The sequence below is a fragment of the Pan paniscus genome, chromosome 2 (assembly GCF_029289425.2).
Source record: "Pan paniscus chromosome 2, NHGRI_mPanPan1-v2.0_pri, whole genome shotgun sequence".
In the NCBI taxonomy this organism is placed as follows: Eukaryota; Metazoa; Chordata; class Mammalia; order Primates; family Hominidae; genus Pan; species Pan paniscus.
The window spans coordinates 195,700,913-195,718,295 of NC_085926.1; the positions used below are offsets into that span (position 1 = coordinate 195,700,913).

The 17,383-nt window shown below is 42.9% G+C and overlaps 1 protein-coding gene across 23 annotated transcripts in view; it reads left to right on the top strand.

Moving 5' to 3' along the window:
- The first annotated feature begins 45 nt into the window (after positions 1-45).
- The window catches only part of LRCH3 (leucine rich repeats and calponin homology domain containing 3), a 107,778-nt gene continuing 90,440 nt past the window's right edge, over positions 46-17,383 (top strand). For all 23 annotated transcript variants that reach the window (XR_010111492.1, XR_010111494.1, XR_010111493.1 and 20 more), the window contains exon 1: positions 46-5,433. Coding sequence is in view for 17 of the 23 variants with exons in the window: in XM_034958032.3 (XP_034813923.1) it covers positions 5,172-5,433 (262 nt within the window). In the remaining 6 variants the exon portion in view is untranslated. The remainder of the gene's footprint in view (positions 5,434-17,383) is intronic.

The window sequence follows — 17,383 nt, forward strand, 5'->3', positions numbered from 1 at the left end:
TTTCTTTTTTCCTTTTTTTTTTTTTTCTTTTTTTTGAGATGGAGTTTCACTCTTGTTGCCCAGGTTGGAGTGCAATGGTGCGATCTCGGCTCACCCCAACCTCCGCCTCCCGGGTTCAAGCAATTCTCCTGCCTCAGCCTCCCGAGTGGCTGGGATTACAGGTGCCCACCACCACGCCCAGTTAATTTTGCATTTTTAGTAGAGACGGGGTTTCTCCATGTTGGTCAGGCTGGTCTCAAACTCCCGACTTCAGGTGATCTGCCTGCCTCGGCCTCCCAAAGTGCTGGGATTACAGGTGTGAGCCACCGCACCCAGCCTACAGCTTATTTTCTACCTATGTTTAACAGGAAGCTTGATAACACAAGCAAATGTGATGCCATTCTGGGACTGAAATGTCATCTTATGAGTGTATTCAGATGAGGTATACCAGTGTTTAAAGATTAGTTGGAAGTTATTCTCCTAGTGTGCATATTTAATTTCTACTTACTCCATTTCCCTTTAATGAGAAAAGAATCATATTGTCTGAATTTTCCTGTATAAAGTTTAAAAAAGTTAATTAGGACTTGTTTTTAAAGGAGTAAGCAATGGAAGGATCAAACATTTATTAAATATATTCAGCAAATATTTAAATGTATTCAGCAAGGAAGAGAATGGGATTCATACTGCTTTGAGTTTATAAAAGCGGAGTTTTTTTATTTTTTGAGATGGAATACTCTGTCACCCAGGCTGCAGTGCAGTGGCACAATCTCGGCTCACTGCAACCTCTGCCTCCCAGGATCCTTCCCGGGTTCAAGCAATTCTTGTCCTTCAGCCTCGTAAGTAGGTGGGATTACAAGCTTGAGCCACCACAGCCAACTAATTTTTGTGTTTTTAGTAGAAATGAGTTTTCACCATGTTGGCCAGGCTGGTCTCGAACTCCTACCCTCAGGAGATCTGCCTGCCTCAGCTTCCCAAAGTGCTGGGATTACAGGTGTGAGCCACCACGCCCGCCCTAAAAGTGGAGTCTTTTTTTTTTTTTTTTTTTTTTGGAGACAGTCTTGCTCTGTTGCCCAGGCTGGAGTGCAGTAGTGTTCTTGGCTCACTGCAGCCTCTGCCTCCCGGGTTCAAGCGATTTTCCTGTCTCAACCTTCCAAGTATCTGGGATTACAGGCACGTGCCACCACACCCAGCTAATTTTTGTACTAAGACGAGGTTTCACCGTATTGGCCAGTCTAGTCTCAAACTCCTGACCTCAGGTGATCTGCCCGCCTCTGACTCCCAAAGTGCTGGGATTACAGGCATGAGCTACGGAGCCGGCCTAGAAGTGGAGTCTTAGAAGGAGTGACCATGATATGTTTCTACTGAGTAGAAGGGGGAAGGGAGGACATAACCTTTGCATGATATAGTGAAATGCGGAGCTGGAAAGAACTATTAAGATTTGAGTGAAACTTTTGCCCCCTGTGTTGAATGAGTTAACTTTCAGTCTGTAAAATAAACAGGAAGAAGCTGGGAAGTACACTGTATCAATTGCTAACACTGAATAACCTGCGCTGCCTGTTTTTTCAGCTTCTGCTCCCAGACCACAGACCAGTGGTGGAAGAAGTTACAGATCCCTGTAAGCCACTTTGCTCCTGGCCTTTGTACAACTATCTTTCATCATTTCTTTTATTCATCATTAGACTCTTTGGTGAACTCCCCACAAAGACTCCATTTCCTATGTCTCTTTCTCATAAGACGCTGTCACCGACTTTATGGAGATGACTGAGAGAGTGGGGTAAGAATTCCCTCATAGTCTACCTTTACTTTGTAGCTGAAGCCTCAACTCCTTAGAAGTCACAGCGTTAACTGCTCAATCTATCTTTCCTTCCATCCTTCCTTTACCTAGGACTTGTTCTCATGTAATAGTATATATAGCATCTTCAGTTTCCCCCATATGCACAGGTCTTTCTTTTGGCTTTTTAAATATCTACATATCTTTTTTCTTTTTATTTTTTGAGACAGAGTCTTGTTCTGTCGCCCAGGCTGGAGTGCAGTGGTGCGATCTCGGCTCACTGCAGCCTCCGCCTCCCGGGTTCAAGCAATTGTTGTGCCTCAGACTCCCGAGTAGCTGGGATTACAGGTGCCTGCCACCATGCCTGGCTAGCTTTTATATTTTTAATAAAGCAGGGATCTACTGACTTGGGAACCCTGTTTTCCTTAAAAATTGTAATTCTTTCTTTTTTTTTCCCTAGATGGAGTTTCCCTCTTGTTGCCCAGGCTGGAGTGCAATGACATGATCTCGCCTCACTGCAACCTCCGCCTCCCGGGTTCAAGTGATTCTCCTGCCTCAGCCTCCTGAGTAGCTGGGATTACAGGCGTGCACCACCACACCTGGCTAATTTTGTATTTTTAGTAGAGAGGGGGTTTCTCCATGTTGGTCAGGCTGGTCTCGAACTCCCGACCTCAGGTGATCCGCCCACCTCGGACTCCCAAAGTGCTAGGATTACAGGTGTGAGCCACCACACCCAGCCCAAAAATTGTAATTCTTTTTCCTTTCCTCATAACCTCTCGTGTGTGTACGTAATCTATTTTGGTTTCTACTGCTTTCCACTCATTTTTATTATTTTTTAAAATTATTTTTCATTTTTAGAGATGGGATGTCATTCTCTCCTAGGCTAGAGTGCAGTGGCACAATCATAGCTTGCTGCAGACTCAACTCCTGGCCTCAAGCAAACCTACCTCACCATCCCAAGTAGCTGGGACTACAGTCAGGCACCACCACGCCTAGCTAATTATTTTAAAAAATTTTAGAGACCAGAGGGTGGGAGGTGGGGTGCCCTCACTATGTTGCTCAGGCTGGTCTCGAACTCTTGGCCTCAAGCAATCCTCCCACCTTACCCTCCCAAGTAGCTGGGATTACAGGCACAAGCAAGGGTTGACTAATTTTTTAACTCCTAAAAATATACTCAGTCCTAGGATAGCATAGAGTTTAATATATTAAGGACCTTAAAATCTTGTTGAATATTCAAGCATCAATCTATAAGCTTGGTCAGTTCAGGGCTAGCATAGTATGTTGCTATTACAATGGGATGTATTCATACATATAGATAGGAATGAGGCCTATTACAGAGAACTTGACAGAATTTAGTGTAGATGTGGAAGGTAATAAGCAATCAGATGACAATGGTGCATTTGAAAAGGTACATCTGGCAACTAATTCTACAGCATTGTAGCATTAGTGTGGAGTATATGAATAGATAATCAGTCATCGTAGTTGAAATCTCCCTAAAAAGTAAAAAAACTGCCCTTAAATAGCTTAATATCTTTCGAAGAATAACAGTTTTAGGAAGCCCAGGATAACAAAAACCTATATATGCATTGGATAAATGTTATTTGCTGGGGATGACAAATACGTCACCTGCCATTGTGACCCACGCTCATAACATGTATGAGCTCATAACATATGTATGGTTATGTATCATGGAACTCGTTGCTGAAGTAACTAGAATGTATTGAGAGTTTATAGAACAGCTCTCTGGGCAGCTGTTACTAATCAACTTTGGCACTGGGATTAAACATTTTTATACCTTCTAGCATTTAGCAATTCATGCCAATTGAGGTGTCATTGAAGAGTTGGGGCTTGAATGAGAGGATCTCTCCATCCTTATTTTTCTTTTGCTCTCTGACACGAACTTTCTGATCTGTGGCCTTCGTATCCTCCACAATTTACCACTTTAAGTCGTATCTGGATGTGTTCATGCTGATCCATCTTCTAGTCTCACCTTCCAGTTTGTCCTACTTTATAATCCTTCAGGTTTAATTCAAAACCTAATTTATCCATGATATAGCTTTCTTTTCTCTGAACTCATAAGTAAGCCCCATCACTCTTAGCCCTTTTTTGTGGGCCTGTCTGGGTTCCATAATTAGATTGTGATCCTCTAGGAAAGGATTGTACCTGACAGCCTCTTCTATTTCCCATAGTAAAACTAGTTGATTAATTGTTGGTAAAATTTACATCATATAGCAGAAATGGCTTCTTCAGTAAAACAGACTGAAGAATATGCTAGAGACTGGCTGCAATATAAGTGAGGTCTAATTGGTTTTAAATGAAGTATTTTCCACTCTTTCATTACTTGAGTGGTTTCAATTTAGAGCATCTCTTCGGTTCTACCTTTAATTCCCACATTTAGATTACAGTGAGATCATTTTCTGTTCCTCAATTTTGGTTCCAGACCAACATTTTAGATTTTAATACTACTCTAATCTTGCTTTATCCAACAATAAAATCTTGCCAAAAGTACAAGTACTATTGAAGATATTTGTTGTATTTTCATTAAGAAAAGCTATTTTATAAAAGGGATGGATGATATAAAATAATACGTTTTTAATGAGAATTTTGAGCCCAATTAGCACGTTTGTTTCTTTGTTTTCTCTCCAGCAACCATAGTAAGTCCACCAAACCTTGATTTAGATCATCTGGTAATACAATGAAGTTGGGAAACGGTTTAGGTCGTATCTCAGAGGGTCCGCTCCTCTCACCGTCCAAGTTTCTGCAGCAACAGTGTTAAGAAAGATTCCTTGCCGGGCGCGGTAGCTCACGCCTGTAATCCCAGCACTTTGGGAGGCAGAGGCGGGCGGATCACTTGAGGTCAGGAGATCGAGACCATCCTGGCCAACATGGTGAAACCCCGTCTCTACTAAAAATACAAAAATTAACCGGGTGTGGTGGTGCGTGCCTGTAATCCCAGCTACTCGGGAGGATGAGGCAGGAGAATAGCTTGAACCCAGGAAGCAGAGGTTGCAGTGAGCCGAGATCGCGCCACTGCACTCCAGCCTGGGCGACAGAGCGAGACTCTGTCTCAAAAAAAAATAATTCTTAATTTAATGCTTAGTCGACTCCACTACTGAGGGAGCAAGGCGGAGAAGTTTTGATGCGGAGCGTTGCCTGAAAGATGTTTTTGTAGAGGCATTTTAGAAATGCCCCTGGGAGGTTAGAGTAGGGGGCTGCTCTGGATTTGTGAGGTCCGTTTTAATTTCCCTTGAAAAGCGCATCATGTGGGCGGGGGCAAGCGCCTGGCTGCGCCGGGGGGCACCGCGGTGCTGCCCATCACGAGAACCGTCCGGGGTCGGTCCGTGAGCCCCTTTCTCCGCCCACCCAGCGGTCCGGCCGCGCATGCGCTGAGCTGGCGGGCCCGAGTGTTGTCGGCTGGGAAATGGCGGCCGCGGGCTTGGTCGCTGTGGCAGCGGCTGCCGAGTACTCTGGCACGGTAGCGTCGGGAGGTAACCTCCCTGGTGTTCACTGCGGCCCAAGCTCCGGGGCAGGCCCTGGTTTTGGCCCGGGCTCGTGGAGCCGCTCTCTCGATCGAGCCCTGGAGGAGGCGGCGGTCACTGGGGTGCTGAGCCTGAGCGGCCGGAAACTGAGGGAGTTTCCCCGGGGAGCGGCCAACCACGACCTGACGGACACCACCCGGGCGGGTGAGCGGGGCGGGGGGCGTCTCTGCCCGTCGGAGACCGGGCGCCGGGAGCCGCCCCGGCCGGGGGAGGCGGATGCGGGGGAGTTACAGCAGCTCGTCCCGTAGGCGCCGGGTCCGGACCCGGGTAACGGGGAGAAGCCGACGGCGCCAGCCCTCCGGGCCTGCGCCAGACCCAGAGGCTGGGGAGAGGCGGCGGGCGGCGGCATCTCTCGGGGAAGGGGGCCGGAGTGATTGATGGATGATTTTTTAGGCTTTCTGAGGAAAATCAGTTTCTGCCACGGCGGAGGTAGACCCTTGCCCCGCCCCGGTTTCTGCAGGCCCTTTCGGATTTGGGGTGCCGAATGGACCTGCTAAGACGGGAACGTTAGCGCGAGCTCTTCACAGATCAGAGTAGCAGGGGTGTCTGGACGAGCTGCATTGTCAGGAAGGGTCGGTCTCAGCCCTGGAGTTTTTTCGAAAGAACTGTTGGGGAGCGTGTGTTTAAAGTGGACCCGAAAGAAGGGTTGGGGTGTGTGTGTTTAAAGTGAACCCCAAAGAAGTGCTGGGGTGTGTGTGAAGTGAACCCGAACGCTGGAACGTCTTTCTTCGCCTCCATCTAGTTGACTTACAAAATAAATACGCTTGTAGAAATAACTAGAGCCCACCTTCCGACTCCCATTAGTTTCCTCTTCCACTCCTCATGTCCTCCAAAAAAAAGTTGAAGCAAACTACTTAGAAAAGATAGTCTAACATATCTGTACTTGCTATTCCTTTTTAAAGCATTACTTCGTGTTATGTATGTTTTCGAACACAGGAAAGAGAATAAGAAAGTAGGTATTATTTGGCTTTCTTAGTTGTGGCGAACAGTGTCTGGTGCCCGAGTTGTTCATCATCATGTTTGCAGTGCCGTCATCACTGCTCACTGCAGCCTCGACCTCCCGGGCTCAGGTGATCCTCCCACCTCAGCCTCCTGAGTAGCTGGGACTACAGGCAGCCGCCACCACGCCCAGCTAATTATATATATATATATATGTTTATATATATATAATATACATATAAATATTATATATAAAATATATATATATATTTTTCGAGACGGTATCTCGCTCTTGTCTCCCAGGCTGGAGTGGAATGACACAATCCCTGCTCATTGCAACCTCTGCCTCCCAGGCTCAGGTGATCCTCCCACCTCAGCCTCCCGAGTAGCTGGGACTACAGGCGCCCGCCACCACACCCGGCTAATTTTTGGATTTTTATTAGAGACGGGATTTCACCATGTTGGCCAGGCAGGTCTCGAACTCCTGACCTCAGGTGATTCGCCCGCCTCGGCCTCCCAAAGTGCTGGGATTACAGGCGTGAGCCACCGCGTCCGGCCAATATTTTGTATTTTTTTGTAGAGACGGGGTTTTGCTATGTTGCCCAGGCTGGTCTCCAACTCCTGGGCTCAAGCTATCCGCCGACCTCGGCCTTACAAAAGGTTGAGATTACAGGCGTGAGCCACTGCGGCTGGCAGTACTTGGTGTCTTATTTTATTTTAAAATCTTAGATTGAGCACATTTTCTGTGCTTTGCAGTCATTAAAAGTTTATAAGTATTACATATGATTCACTCATTTTGGAAAAATAAACAGAACTGTTAAACTAAAGAAGCTATTCTTTCCAAAGAAACTTTTGCTGTAGTTTAAAATAGAAGAAATTAAATGCCTGCTTATTTAATCTCTTTTTGGAAACAGTTGAACTGAATATTTTTTAGTGATTTAAAGTTTCTTGCTAAGGTAAATATGAGCAGCCACTTTCCTTTTGTGTGTGTTCTGGTAGACGGCATGTAAAATTATCATTCACACCCCAAATTTCCTGCTTCTGTTTAGGAGATGGCTATATGGTATAGTGATTTCATATTGGTGTGAGTCATTTCATTGTTACTACATCAAGCCTGAAGCTAAGGAACAAGTTGATTACAGGAGTCTGTCTAGCTTATTATCTCACCTGCTTTTCAGTAGTTCTAGGAGCACCGTGTTGAGTCCTTAAATATTTTATTGACTAAGAAAATCCAAGTGCATTTATGAAGAATAATAAGTAATACCAAAGAGGTTTTTCCTTACTGTGCTCTGAGTTTTTAAGTATGGTGTTGCCTACACTTTAATAGTTTTGTATAGAAACCACATTTTTTGTTGGTTGATTTTTCATCTGGTCAAAACGTGTAAAAAGAAAATAAAAAGATTACAAGGTATTTTATAAGCTATTAGACTAGATTCATTTCTAACATGTAGTAATATCACTTATGAAATATAAAAAAAAATCTTTGGCAGACCTTGCTCACTACCCAGTCTCTGAATTGTTTTAAACAGATAATTTAATGCCAATGACATCATTTATTGAGTGTTCACTATTTGTGATTCATTGTGTTAGATATTTTGAAATATACTGCCTTGTTAAATGCACACAATAATTTGTGGATTAAATACTATCCCCACTTTACATGTGAGGGATCACCTAGAGAAAGTCATATGGCTATTACCACTATATAGTATCAGTGGTAGGATTTTGGCCCAGGTTATAGTTATCACCACTATGTAGTATCAGTGGTAGGATTTTGGCCCAGGTTATAGCTATCACCACTATGTAGTATCACTGGTAGGATTTTGGCCCAGGTTACAGCTATCACCACTATGTAGTATCACTGGTAGGATTTTGGCCCAGGTTACAGCTATCACCACTATGTAGTATCACTGGTAGGATTTTGGCCCAGGTTCATCTAACTCTGTTCTTTCCACTGTACCATGCAACCTCTTCATATAGAAATAGGTGTTGCTGTTCCTGTTTTTACAGATGGTGGAAACCAGCATTTAGAGATGTTCACTAATTTGCTCAAAGATCTGTGGCTAAAGGACAGAGGAGAGGGTGTTAGCCAGGAGTTTAGTCTAGTTTGAGGTGACTCCAAAAGCCATAGTCTGTTTTTATGGCAGGTACTTTGATTAATTTGGGACCAACTTATGGTAGTTATTAGGTATGCTTAGACCTTATAGAAAATTTAAAGCCAAGTAAAATTAGTTGAATGCTAATATATAAAAGTTGCCTTGTATACTGTTTTTTCATAATGTGTAGCATGTACATGGTAGAGCTGTTGTCCTTCAAATTCATATCCTAGGGAACAGCATATATTGCCCATATTTATAATTAGACATGATTTTGAACTTATTGGGAACGTTTTCTTGAGACTTTCTATGCTGTTTATTTTGAAAGGTTAATCTGGCTGGGCCCGGTGGCCCTCGCCTATAATCCCAGCACTTTGGGAGGCCAGGGCGGGCAGATCACCTGAGATCGGAAGTTCCAGACCAGCTTGGCTAACATGGTGAAACCCGGTCTCAACTAAAAATACAAAAATTAGCCAGGTGTGATGGCGGGTGCCTGTAATCCCAACTACTTGAGAGGCTGAGGCACGAGACTCACTTGAACCCAGGAGGCGGAGGTTGCAGTGAGCTGAGATTGTGCCACTGCACTCCAGCCTGGGTGACAGAGTAAGTGCTGTCTCAAAAAAAAAAAAAAAAAGAAAAAAGAAAAATATTAATCTTTTGGAAAAGGGGAATATTTATTTGGGAATGGGTGACTTGATCCAGTGGACAAGGAAAGTCTTAGAAGACATCACAGAAGACTTCTTGAAGCAGAAAGGATATAACTTGGATTTGGGCAAGCAGAAACAAGAAGGAAAGCTATTTTAGGCAGTGGTGGACAGCACTCAAAAAATGTTAAGAGTATAAGGGACATCAGTTAATTTTGCCAGTCCATCATTCAGTCCCTTCTGGTAACAGTACTCCAATTTTCCTAGGGAACCACCCCTCTCAGTTATATGAACCCCACCCTGGCATAGGGTATGCCAGTGACTCAGGCCTAGCTAATGGTCAGTCAGTATATAGTCCATTGCTCTGACCATAGTGATGGTTCAGAGGTGGGCCCATTTTGCAATCAGCACACATGAGTAACTGAATTTTTTGTTGAACTATTGAGAAAGAGGCATGCTTTGAGCCCTGGGGTTGCTGAGAGAATAGGATGTGAGCCTGGAAGTTACCAATAGGTGGGAAGCAGAGCCAAAAGATGGAAGTTCTGATGGCAGTGTTTGTACCTTTGGGTCAGCCACCATGCCTAAAGTCAGTGCTATCTCTGTACTTTCAAATTATGTGAGCTAATAAATTCTTCTTTCTGCTTAAGGTGAGTAAAAAAGTTTTTTTTGTTTTGTTTTGTTTTTTTGTTTGTTTTTGAGATGGAGTCTCGCTCTGTCACCCAGGCTGGAGTGCAGTGGGATGATCTCGGCTCACTGCAACTTCTTTCTCCTGGGTTCAAGTGATTTTCCTGCCTCAGCCTCCTGAGTAGCTGGGACTACAGGCGCCCGCCACCACGCCTGGCTAATTTTTATATATTTAGTAGAGATGAGGTTTCACCATATTGGCCAGGCTGGTGTCAATCTCCTGACCTTGTGATCCGCCCGCCTTGGCCTCTCAAAGTGCTGGGATTACAGGTGTGACCCACCGCACCTGGCCAGAATTTTTTCATGATAAAAAGTTCCTGACTAATACAGTGAAACTGCCCATGATGATATTGTGGTGAGACAAATTTGGTCAAAATAAATTATTGGATTAGAGAATATAAGAGCTGCCTTTCATATATGAGGAAGCTAGATAGCCAATAGCTTTAGAGGTCAGCATTCATTCAACAGACATTTATTGACTAAAGGACTTCGGCAGTTATCGGTGTATGAAGAGGACCAAGACACTCCCTGCCCTGACAGAACTCAAGGGATCTAATGGGGAGATAGACGGGTGGAAGGATTGTTTGAATTGTGCAATAATAGCACAACTACTATGTTTTAGGCATTATGCTGGGTAATGTAGAGGAAACAAAAATGAGGCCTTACGAATATTTTTAAATCTAGTAATCTGGTTGGGTAGCTGCATAACAGAAAGCTGTGAGGGAATGAAATCCTGGTACACTGAGATCATACTGGAAAATGAAAATGTACAAATGCTGATTGAATTTATTTAAAAAAGGACAGAAGGAGTCCAAGATAACTGTTAAACCTGTAAGACCAGAAAGATGGTAATGCTATTGCTTATAATAGTAGCTAACATTTATTGAGGTCTTAACATATTCCAGGTATTATGCTAAGCTGTGTGTGTGTGTGTGTGTGTGTCTATATATAACATGAACAAAAACAACCATAGTAAGTTGTAAATACTATTTTTGACCCCATTTTACGTGTGAGAAAATTGAGGCTCAGGAGATTAAATAATTTGATCAAGGTCTCCCAGCTAATAAGTGACAAAACTAGGATTCAATTTCTGATACATTTGACCCTAAAATTTGTGTTATTGATCAATAATTATACCAACAAGTTGGGTTCCTGTAATCTCTTTGGTTTGCCCAATATCTTTGAAGGGTTGGTAGCACATCTAGTGAATCATGTGGGACAAATAGAAACTAGAGCTTTAGAATGTAGAGTGACACTTTAGGAGGCTGAGGTGGGTGGATCACGAGATCAGGAGTTCAAGACCAGCCTGGCCAACATGGTGAAACCCTGTCTCTACTAAAAATACAAAAAATTAGCTGGGCATGGTAGCACACACCTGTAATCGCAGCACTTTTGGGGGCCGAGGTGGGCAGATCACCCGATGTCAGGAGTTCAAGACCAGCCTGGCCAACATGGTGAAACCCCATCTCTATTAAAAATACAAAAAATTAGCTGGGCGTGGTGTTGCATGGCTGTAATCGCAGCTACTTGGGAGGCTGAGGCAGGAGAATTTCTTGAACCCTGGAAGTGGAGGTTGCAGTGAGCTGAGATCACACCATTGCACTCCAGACTGGGCAACGAGCAAAACTCTGTCTCAAAAAAAAAAAAAAAAAAAAAAAAAGGATGTAGAGTGAAGTTAATTAAGGCTATGGAATAAATTCAAGAGAGTCATAGTGAGAGTTTATAAGATTCTTGGAGGAAGGACGTAGAGAATGGAAAAGGTAGGCACTGTCAACTCAGGGAGATACCAGCATTTTAAAAGGTGGAAAGAGGAATCAGTCTGGGAAAAAACAAAAACAGAAAAAAGATTCAGTAACTAGGCCTGTACTAGAATTCATAGAATCCTAAAACTAGGCCCGGGCGCAGTGGCTCATGCCTGTAATCCCAGCGCTTTGGGAGGCCGAGGCAGGTGGATCACCTGAAGTGAGGAGTTTGAGACCAGTCTGCCCAACACGGTGAAACCCCGTCTCTACTAAAAATACAAAAAATAGCTGGGTGCTGTTGGCAGGCGCCTATAATCCCAGCTACTCAGGAGACAGGCAGGGGAATCGCTTGTGCTGCGGAGGTGGAGGTTGCAGTGAGCTGAGATGGCGCCTCTGCACTCCAGCACGGGCAACAGAGCGAGACTCCGTCTCAAAAAAAAAAAAAAAAACCAGAAAAATCCTAAAACCAGAAGCAGAAGGAACCATAGTGACCTTCTAAGTTATTTCACAAATGAGAAGCAATCTGAAGCTGGGTGCAGTGGCTCACGCCTGTAACCCTAGCACTTTAACACTTTGGGAGGCTGAGGCGGGTGGATCACTTGAGCCCAGGAGATGGAGACCAGCCTGGGCAACATCGCAAACCTCGTCTCGTAAAAAAATACAAAAATTAGACAGTTGTGGTGGAATGCATCTGTAGTCCCAGCTACTTGGGAAGCTGAGGTGGGAGAATCGCTTGAGTCTGGGAGATTGAGGCTGCAGTGAGCGGAGGTCGTACCACTGCTCTCCAGTGTGGGCAACAGAGTGAGACCCTGTCTCAAAAATAAAATAAAATAAATAGATAAATAAATGAGAGAGAAGCAATCTCAGATTAAATGATATTCTTAAGGTTGTATAGTGAGCTGATACTGTTTTACACAAGGCAAATAAGAGTCATAGCTGAAGCTTGAAGAAAACTCTTGAATGAAATACAGAAAACGAGAAAGCAAAGACTCAGCATTGGGGTAAAGCCTACAGGTGAGAGCAGGATGCTGTGGGCAGGTGGACTACGATTACACACAGAAAAAGGAAACTGACATGTGGCGGTTGAGCCAAAGTAATGCAGTGTCATTGGAGCTATGAGAATTAAAATTTTCAAGAAATGAATACTTTCTAGGTAAGAAGAATGAGGACTGCTAAAATGCCATTTAATTTTCCAAGGAGGCAGTCTGTAACTCACAAAATTATCGTTTCATTAGTCTTGGAAATACGGACTACAGTACCAGGTCTTAATTTGAGATTGTGTTTTTCTTGGATCCTTGTTTATGTCTATTTTGTAACAGTCACAGTATATGCACTATGAATTTTTCTAGAACTGTGCTGTGTAGTATGGTAGCAACTAGCCGTAAGTGGTTATTAAAATAGAAATTTAAAACTTGGTTCTTCATTTGCACTAGCCACATTTCAAGTGCTCAGTAGCCACATATGTCATTTTGGACAGCACCTTGGACCAACCTCCTCTCTGTCATACTGGACAGCACAGATAATAGAACTCTAACTCTCTCATCACTGCAGGAAGTTAGGTTAGACAGTATGTTAGACTCCCCTGAGATTGGTCTTAAAAGGGAAGGGGAGGTAGTAGGATGGTTTCTTTAGGGGAGGCGAGAAGATGAACCATAGAGGACCACTGAACCAGTTTTGAGAGTACGGGAGTGGCAGCAGTGCTGGGGCCAAGGAGTTCCCAGGTTCCAGTTCCTTTTACAGTGGCTATATTTGGGAGCTGGATGGTTAACGTTACTTCATATTATAACATCAACTATGACTTTAAGTGGTGTGGTTATATACATGTTTCTTGTTCTTTCCAGTTCCTCTGTAAAATATCCCAGGTGCGCTTGGGAAAAATGTATGGTCAGTGTGGTAATTCACACAAAGGAATATTATTTTGAATTCCTGAAGCAGCCGGCAATATCAAATGCAGTGTGACTAATTTTAGAATCAAACTAGTAGTAAAAATGTAAAGCATTTCCTTATTCACTTTTAACTTTCTTCTTTGCTCTTCACAATTGCTAAATTTTTATTGTTTGAAGGAAGTCTTAAACCTTGGATTTAAACTGGTTTAACTGATTTCTTATTTAAAAACTGGGTAATAGATTTTCCCATTAAAAACAGGTTTTTGGCTAGGCGCGGTGGCTCATGCCTGTAATCCCAGCACTTTGTGAGGTCAAGGTGGGTGGATCACCTGAGATCAGGAGTTTGAGACCAACCTGACCAACATGGTGAAACCCCGTCTCTACTAAAAATACAAAAAATTAGCTGGCTGTGGTGGCACGCGCCTGTAATCCCAGCTTCAGCTACTCGGGAGGCTGAGGCAGGGGAATTGCTTATCCCGGGAGGCAGAGGTTGCAGTGAGCCGAGATCACGTCACTGCACTCCAGCCTGGGCAGCAGAGTGGGACTCCCTCTCAAAACAAAAACAAAAAACAAAAGAACAGGCCGGGTGCAGTGGCTCATGCCTGTAATCCCAGCACTTTGGGAGGCCGAGGCAGGTGGATCGTGAGGTCAGGAGTTCAAGACGAGCCTGGCCATGATGGTGAAACCCTGTCTCTACTAAAACTACAAAAAAAAAAAAAAAAAAAATTAGCCAGACGTGCTGGCAGGTGTTTGTAATCCCAGCTACTCGGGAGGCTGAGGCAGGAGAATCGCTTGAACCCCGGTGGTGGAGGTTGCAATGAGCCAAGATCACGCTGATCGCGCCACTATACTCCACTCCAGCCTAGGCGACAGAGTGAGACTCTGTCTCAAAAAAAAAAAAAAACCCCACAGTTTTTTAAAAATGATTTTCATATCATAGAGAGTGGGAAGGTAAGCCACAGTCTTCTTAAGATTTCCAATAAATGCAACAGATTAGATCCAGAATATTTAAGAATGTCTATACACAAGTAAGAAAAAGACAACCCAGGAGAAAACTGAGAAAACACTTGAACTAGTACTTTACTAAAGAGGAATTCCAAGTGGCCAATAAATATTTGAAAAGGTGCTGAACCTCATCAGTAATCAAGAGAATGAAAAATAAAACCACAGTGGGTACTACTTTACAAGTTGATGATTCCAAGTACTGGAAAGAACATGGAGCAGTGGAGACACTCATACGATGCTGTGGGAGCTTGTGGGAGTGTGAATTGGTGCCTCAACTTTGAAAATGCTCTGGAACGATCCAGGAAGGTTTAAAATACACATATTCTGTGACTCAGAAATTCCACTCTTGAGATAAATCCCTCAGAGAAAGTTGTGTGTATGTATACCAGGATATATAGTATGATAAGACTGTCCATAGCATTATTCATATTTGACAAAATAGAAACAACTTAAGTGATGATCACCAGTAGAATGGATAAATCAATTGTGTGAAAATGAGCTGGCCAAGTGCGGTGGCTCACACCTGTAATCCCAGCACTTTGGGAGTTTAAGGTAGGTGGATCACAAGGTCAGGAGTTCGAGACTAGCCTGACCAACATGGTGAAACCCTGTCTCTACTAAAAATACAAAAAATTAGCCGGGTGTGGTGGTGGGCGCCTGTAATTTTAGCTACTCAGGAGGCTGAGGCAGGAGAATCGCTTGAACCTGGGAGGCAGAGGTTACAGTGAGCTGAGATCACACCACAGCACTCCAGCCTGGGCAACAGAGTGAGACTCCATCTCAAAAAAAAAAGACAAGAAAATGAATGAGCTATAACTATATGCAGTTGCAGGAATGAACCTTAGAAACATAATGTCGAGAAAGTGAAGTGTGAAGCATAATATATACAGTGCAAATATATTTAGTAAAGTTCAAAAACAAAAAATATAAGTGCTAAAAGTACAAAGAAAAGGAAATAATTGCCATAAAAACCAGGATAATGGTTACCTCTAGGGGAGAAGGAAAAAGCTGTGATTAGGAAAGGGGGCTTTGGGGTGGGAGTCAGGGATATATTTCTGAAGTATTGGAAATACTCTGTTTCATGACCTTGGTGGTGATTATATGGTTGTTCATGTTATACTTTTAAAAAATTGAATTGTACGTTTATGATTTATTCACTTTTCTTCATTTATGTTCTACTTTTGTTGAGGCTAACTTCTTCATTGTTAACTCATGTATTTCTCATGGCACCTCTTCTTTTTGGCCATCTCTTTTTAAATTCTCTTCCTTTCTCTCTACCATCCCTCCTCCCCAGTTAGGCACTTATTGTTTTCTTAATACCCTGTGCACATTTTTTTATTGTCACAGTAAACAAGATCATCTTTTCTTCTACTAGATTGGCAGCTTCTTGAAGGAGGTATATTAGTTTTCTGTTGCTAAATAGCAAATTATTACAAATTTAGCAGCTTAAAACAGCATCCATTTACTATAGTTCTATAGGTTAGGAGTCTGGACTCAGCTGAACTCAGGGTTTCACAAGACTGAAATTAATGTGTTGTCAGGATGGGCTTTTATCTGGAGGCTTTGGGGAACAGTTTGCTTCCAAGCTCATTCGAGTTTTGGCAGAATTCAGTCTTTGTGGTTATAAAACTGAGGTTCTTATTTCCTTTCTGGTTGTCAGCCTCAGGCCACTCTCAGGTCCTGGATGCCACCTGTATTCTTACAACATGGCCCCCTCCATCCTCAAGCCAGCATTGGTGTGTCATCAAACACTTCTCATGCTTCCAGTTTCTCAGACTTCCTCTGCTGCTGCTATCCAGAGGGTTGATGTGATGAGACTGGGTTTACCAAGATTGTGCCTCTTTTGATTAATTCTAAAGTCAACTGATTAGTAGACTTCATTACATCTGCAAAATCCCCTCTTCCACATAAGGAAGATACTCAGGGTATGAGATCCTGTATTCACAGTTCCAGGGATTAGAGTGGTGTCTTAGTCCATTTTGTGCTGCTATAACAGCATACCACAGACTGAGTAATTTATGAGTGGAAATTTGTTGGCTCACAATTTTGGAGGTTGGAAAGACCAAGATCTAGGTGCTGCCATCTAGTGAGGGCCTTCTTGCTGTGTTATATTTTGTTGAAGATTTTTCCATGTATGTTCATCAGTGGATAGTGGCTTGTAATTTTATTTTTTGTGTCTAGCTTTGGTATCAGGGTAATGCTGGCCTCGTAAAATGCGTTTGGAAGTATTCCCTTCTCTTTAGTTTTTTTAAGAGTTCGAGAAGGATTGTTATTAGTTCTTCATATGTTTGGTAGAATTCAGCAGTGAAACCATGGCTTTTCTTTGGTGAGAGACTGTTACTGATTCAATCCTTACTCATTGTTCAGATTTTCTGTTTCTTCATGATTCAATCTTGGGAGGTTGTATGTTCCTAGGAATTTATGCGTTTCTTCTGAGTTATCCAGTTTGTTGGCATATAACTTTTGAGTATTTGTTGAATGAATGGATGGGTGAATGATAAAGCGAAAAGAAGTGATTGAGAGCCTGTTCACTTTCATAGCTTTGGAACAGTGACGCCTGCCTGCTGTATAAAGTAACTGGTTTCAGTGGGGACCCTGGGAGTTTCAATCAGAACATTCTCAAGGATAATACTAGTGAGTATGCTTCTCTTTGGTGTGAAAAAGTCAAGCATTCAGAACTTTTAAAATTGGTGTCATAGAGGATAAGAGAAATGATGTTACATGTGCTAAGAGTTGTTTTCTCAAAATAAATGTCAACTTCTAGGTATTTGGGAACTTTCACAATGGATTCATTGATTATAATAAAAGGAATAAAAATGTTAAACCTTATATGTAGTGAAAGAGGCTTTCTCTGTTTATCCAGTGTTTTCAACTTTGGTAGTTGTATGTCTCACTTGTGTAAGGAAAATCTTAGTCAGATAATGTGGTCATGCTTCTTTTAGCCTAGAAAATTTGTGGCTTCTGGCCATCTATTATCAAGTGACAAGCTGTAGCACATTGATTTTCAGGCTTTAGTGTTGTGCATAAAATCACCTGGGGCTCTTTTTAAAAAATACACATCCCTGGGTCTGATTACTAGAGAGATTCAGGAGATCTGG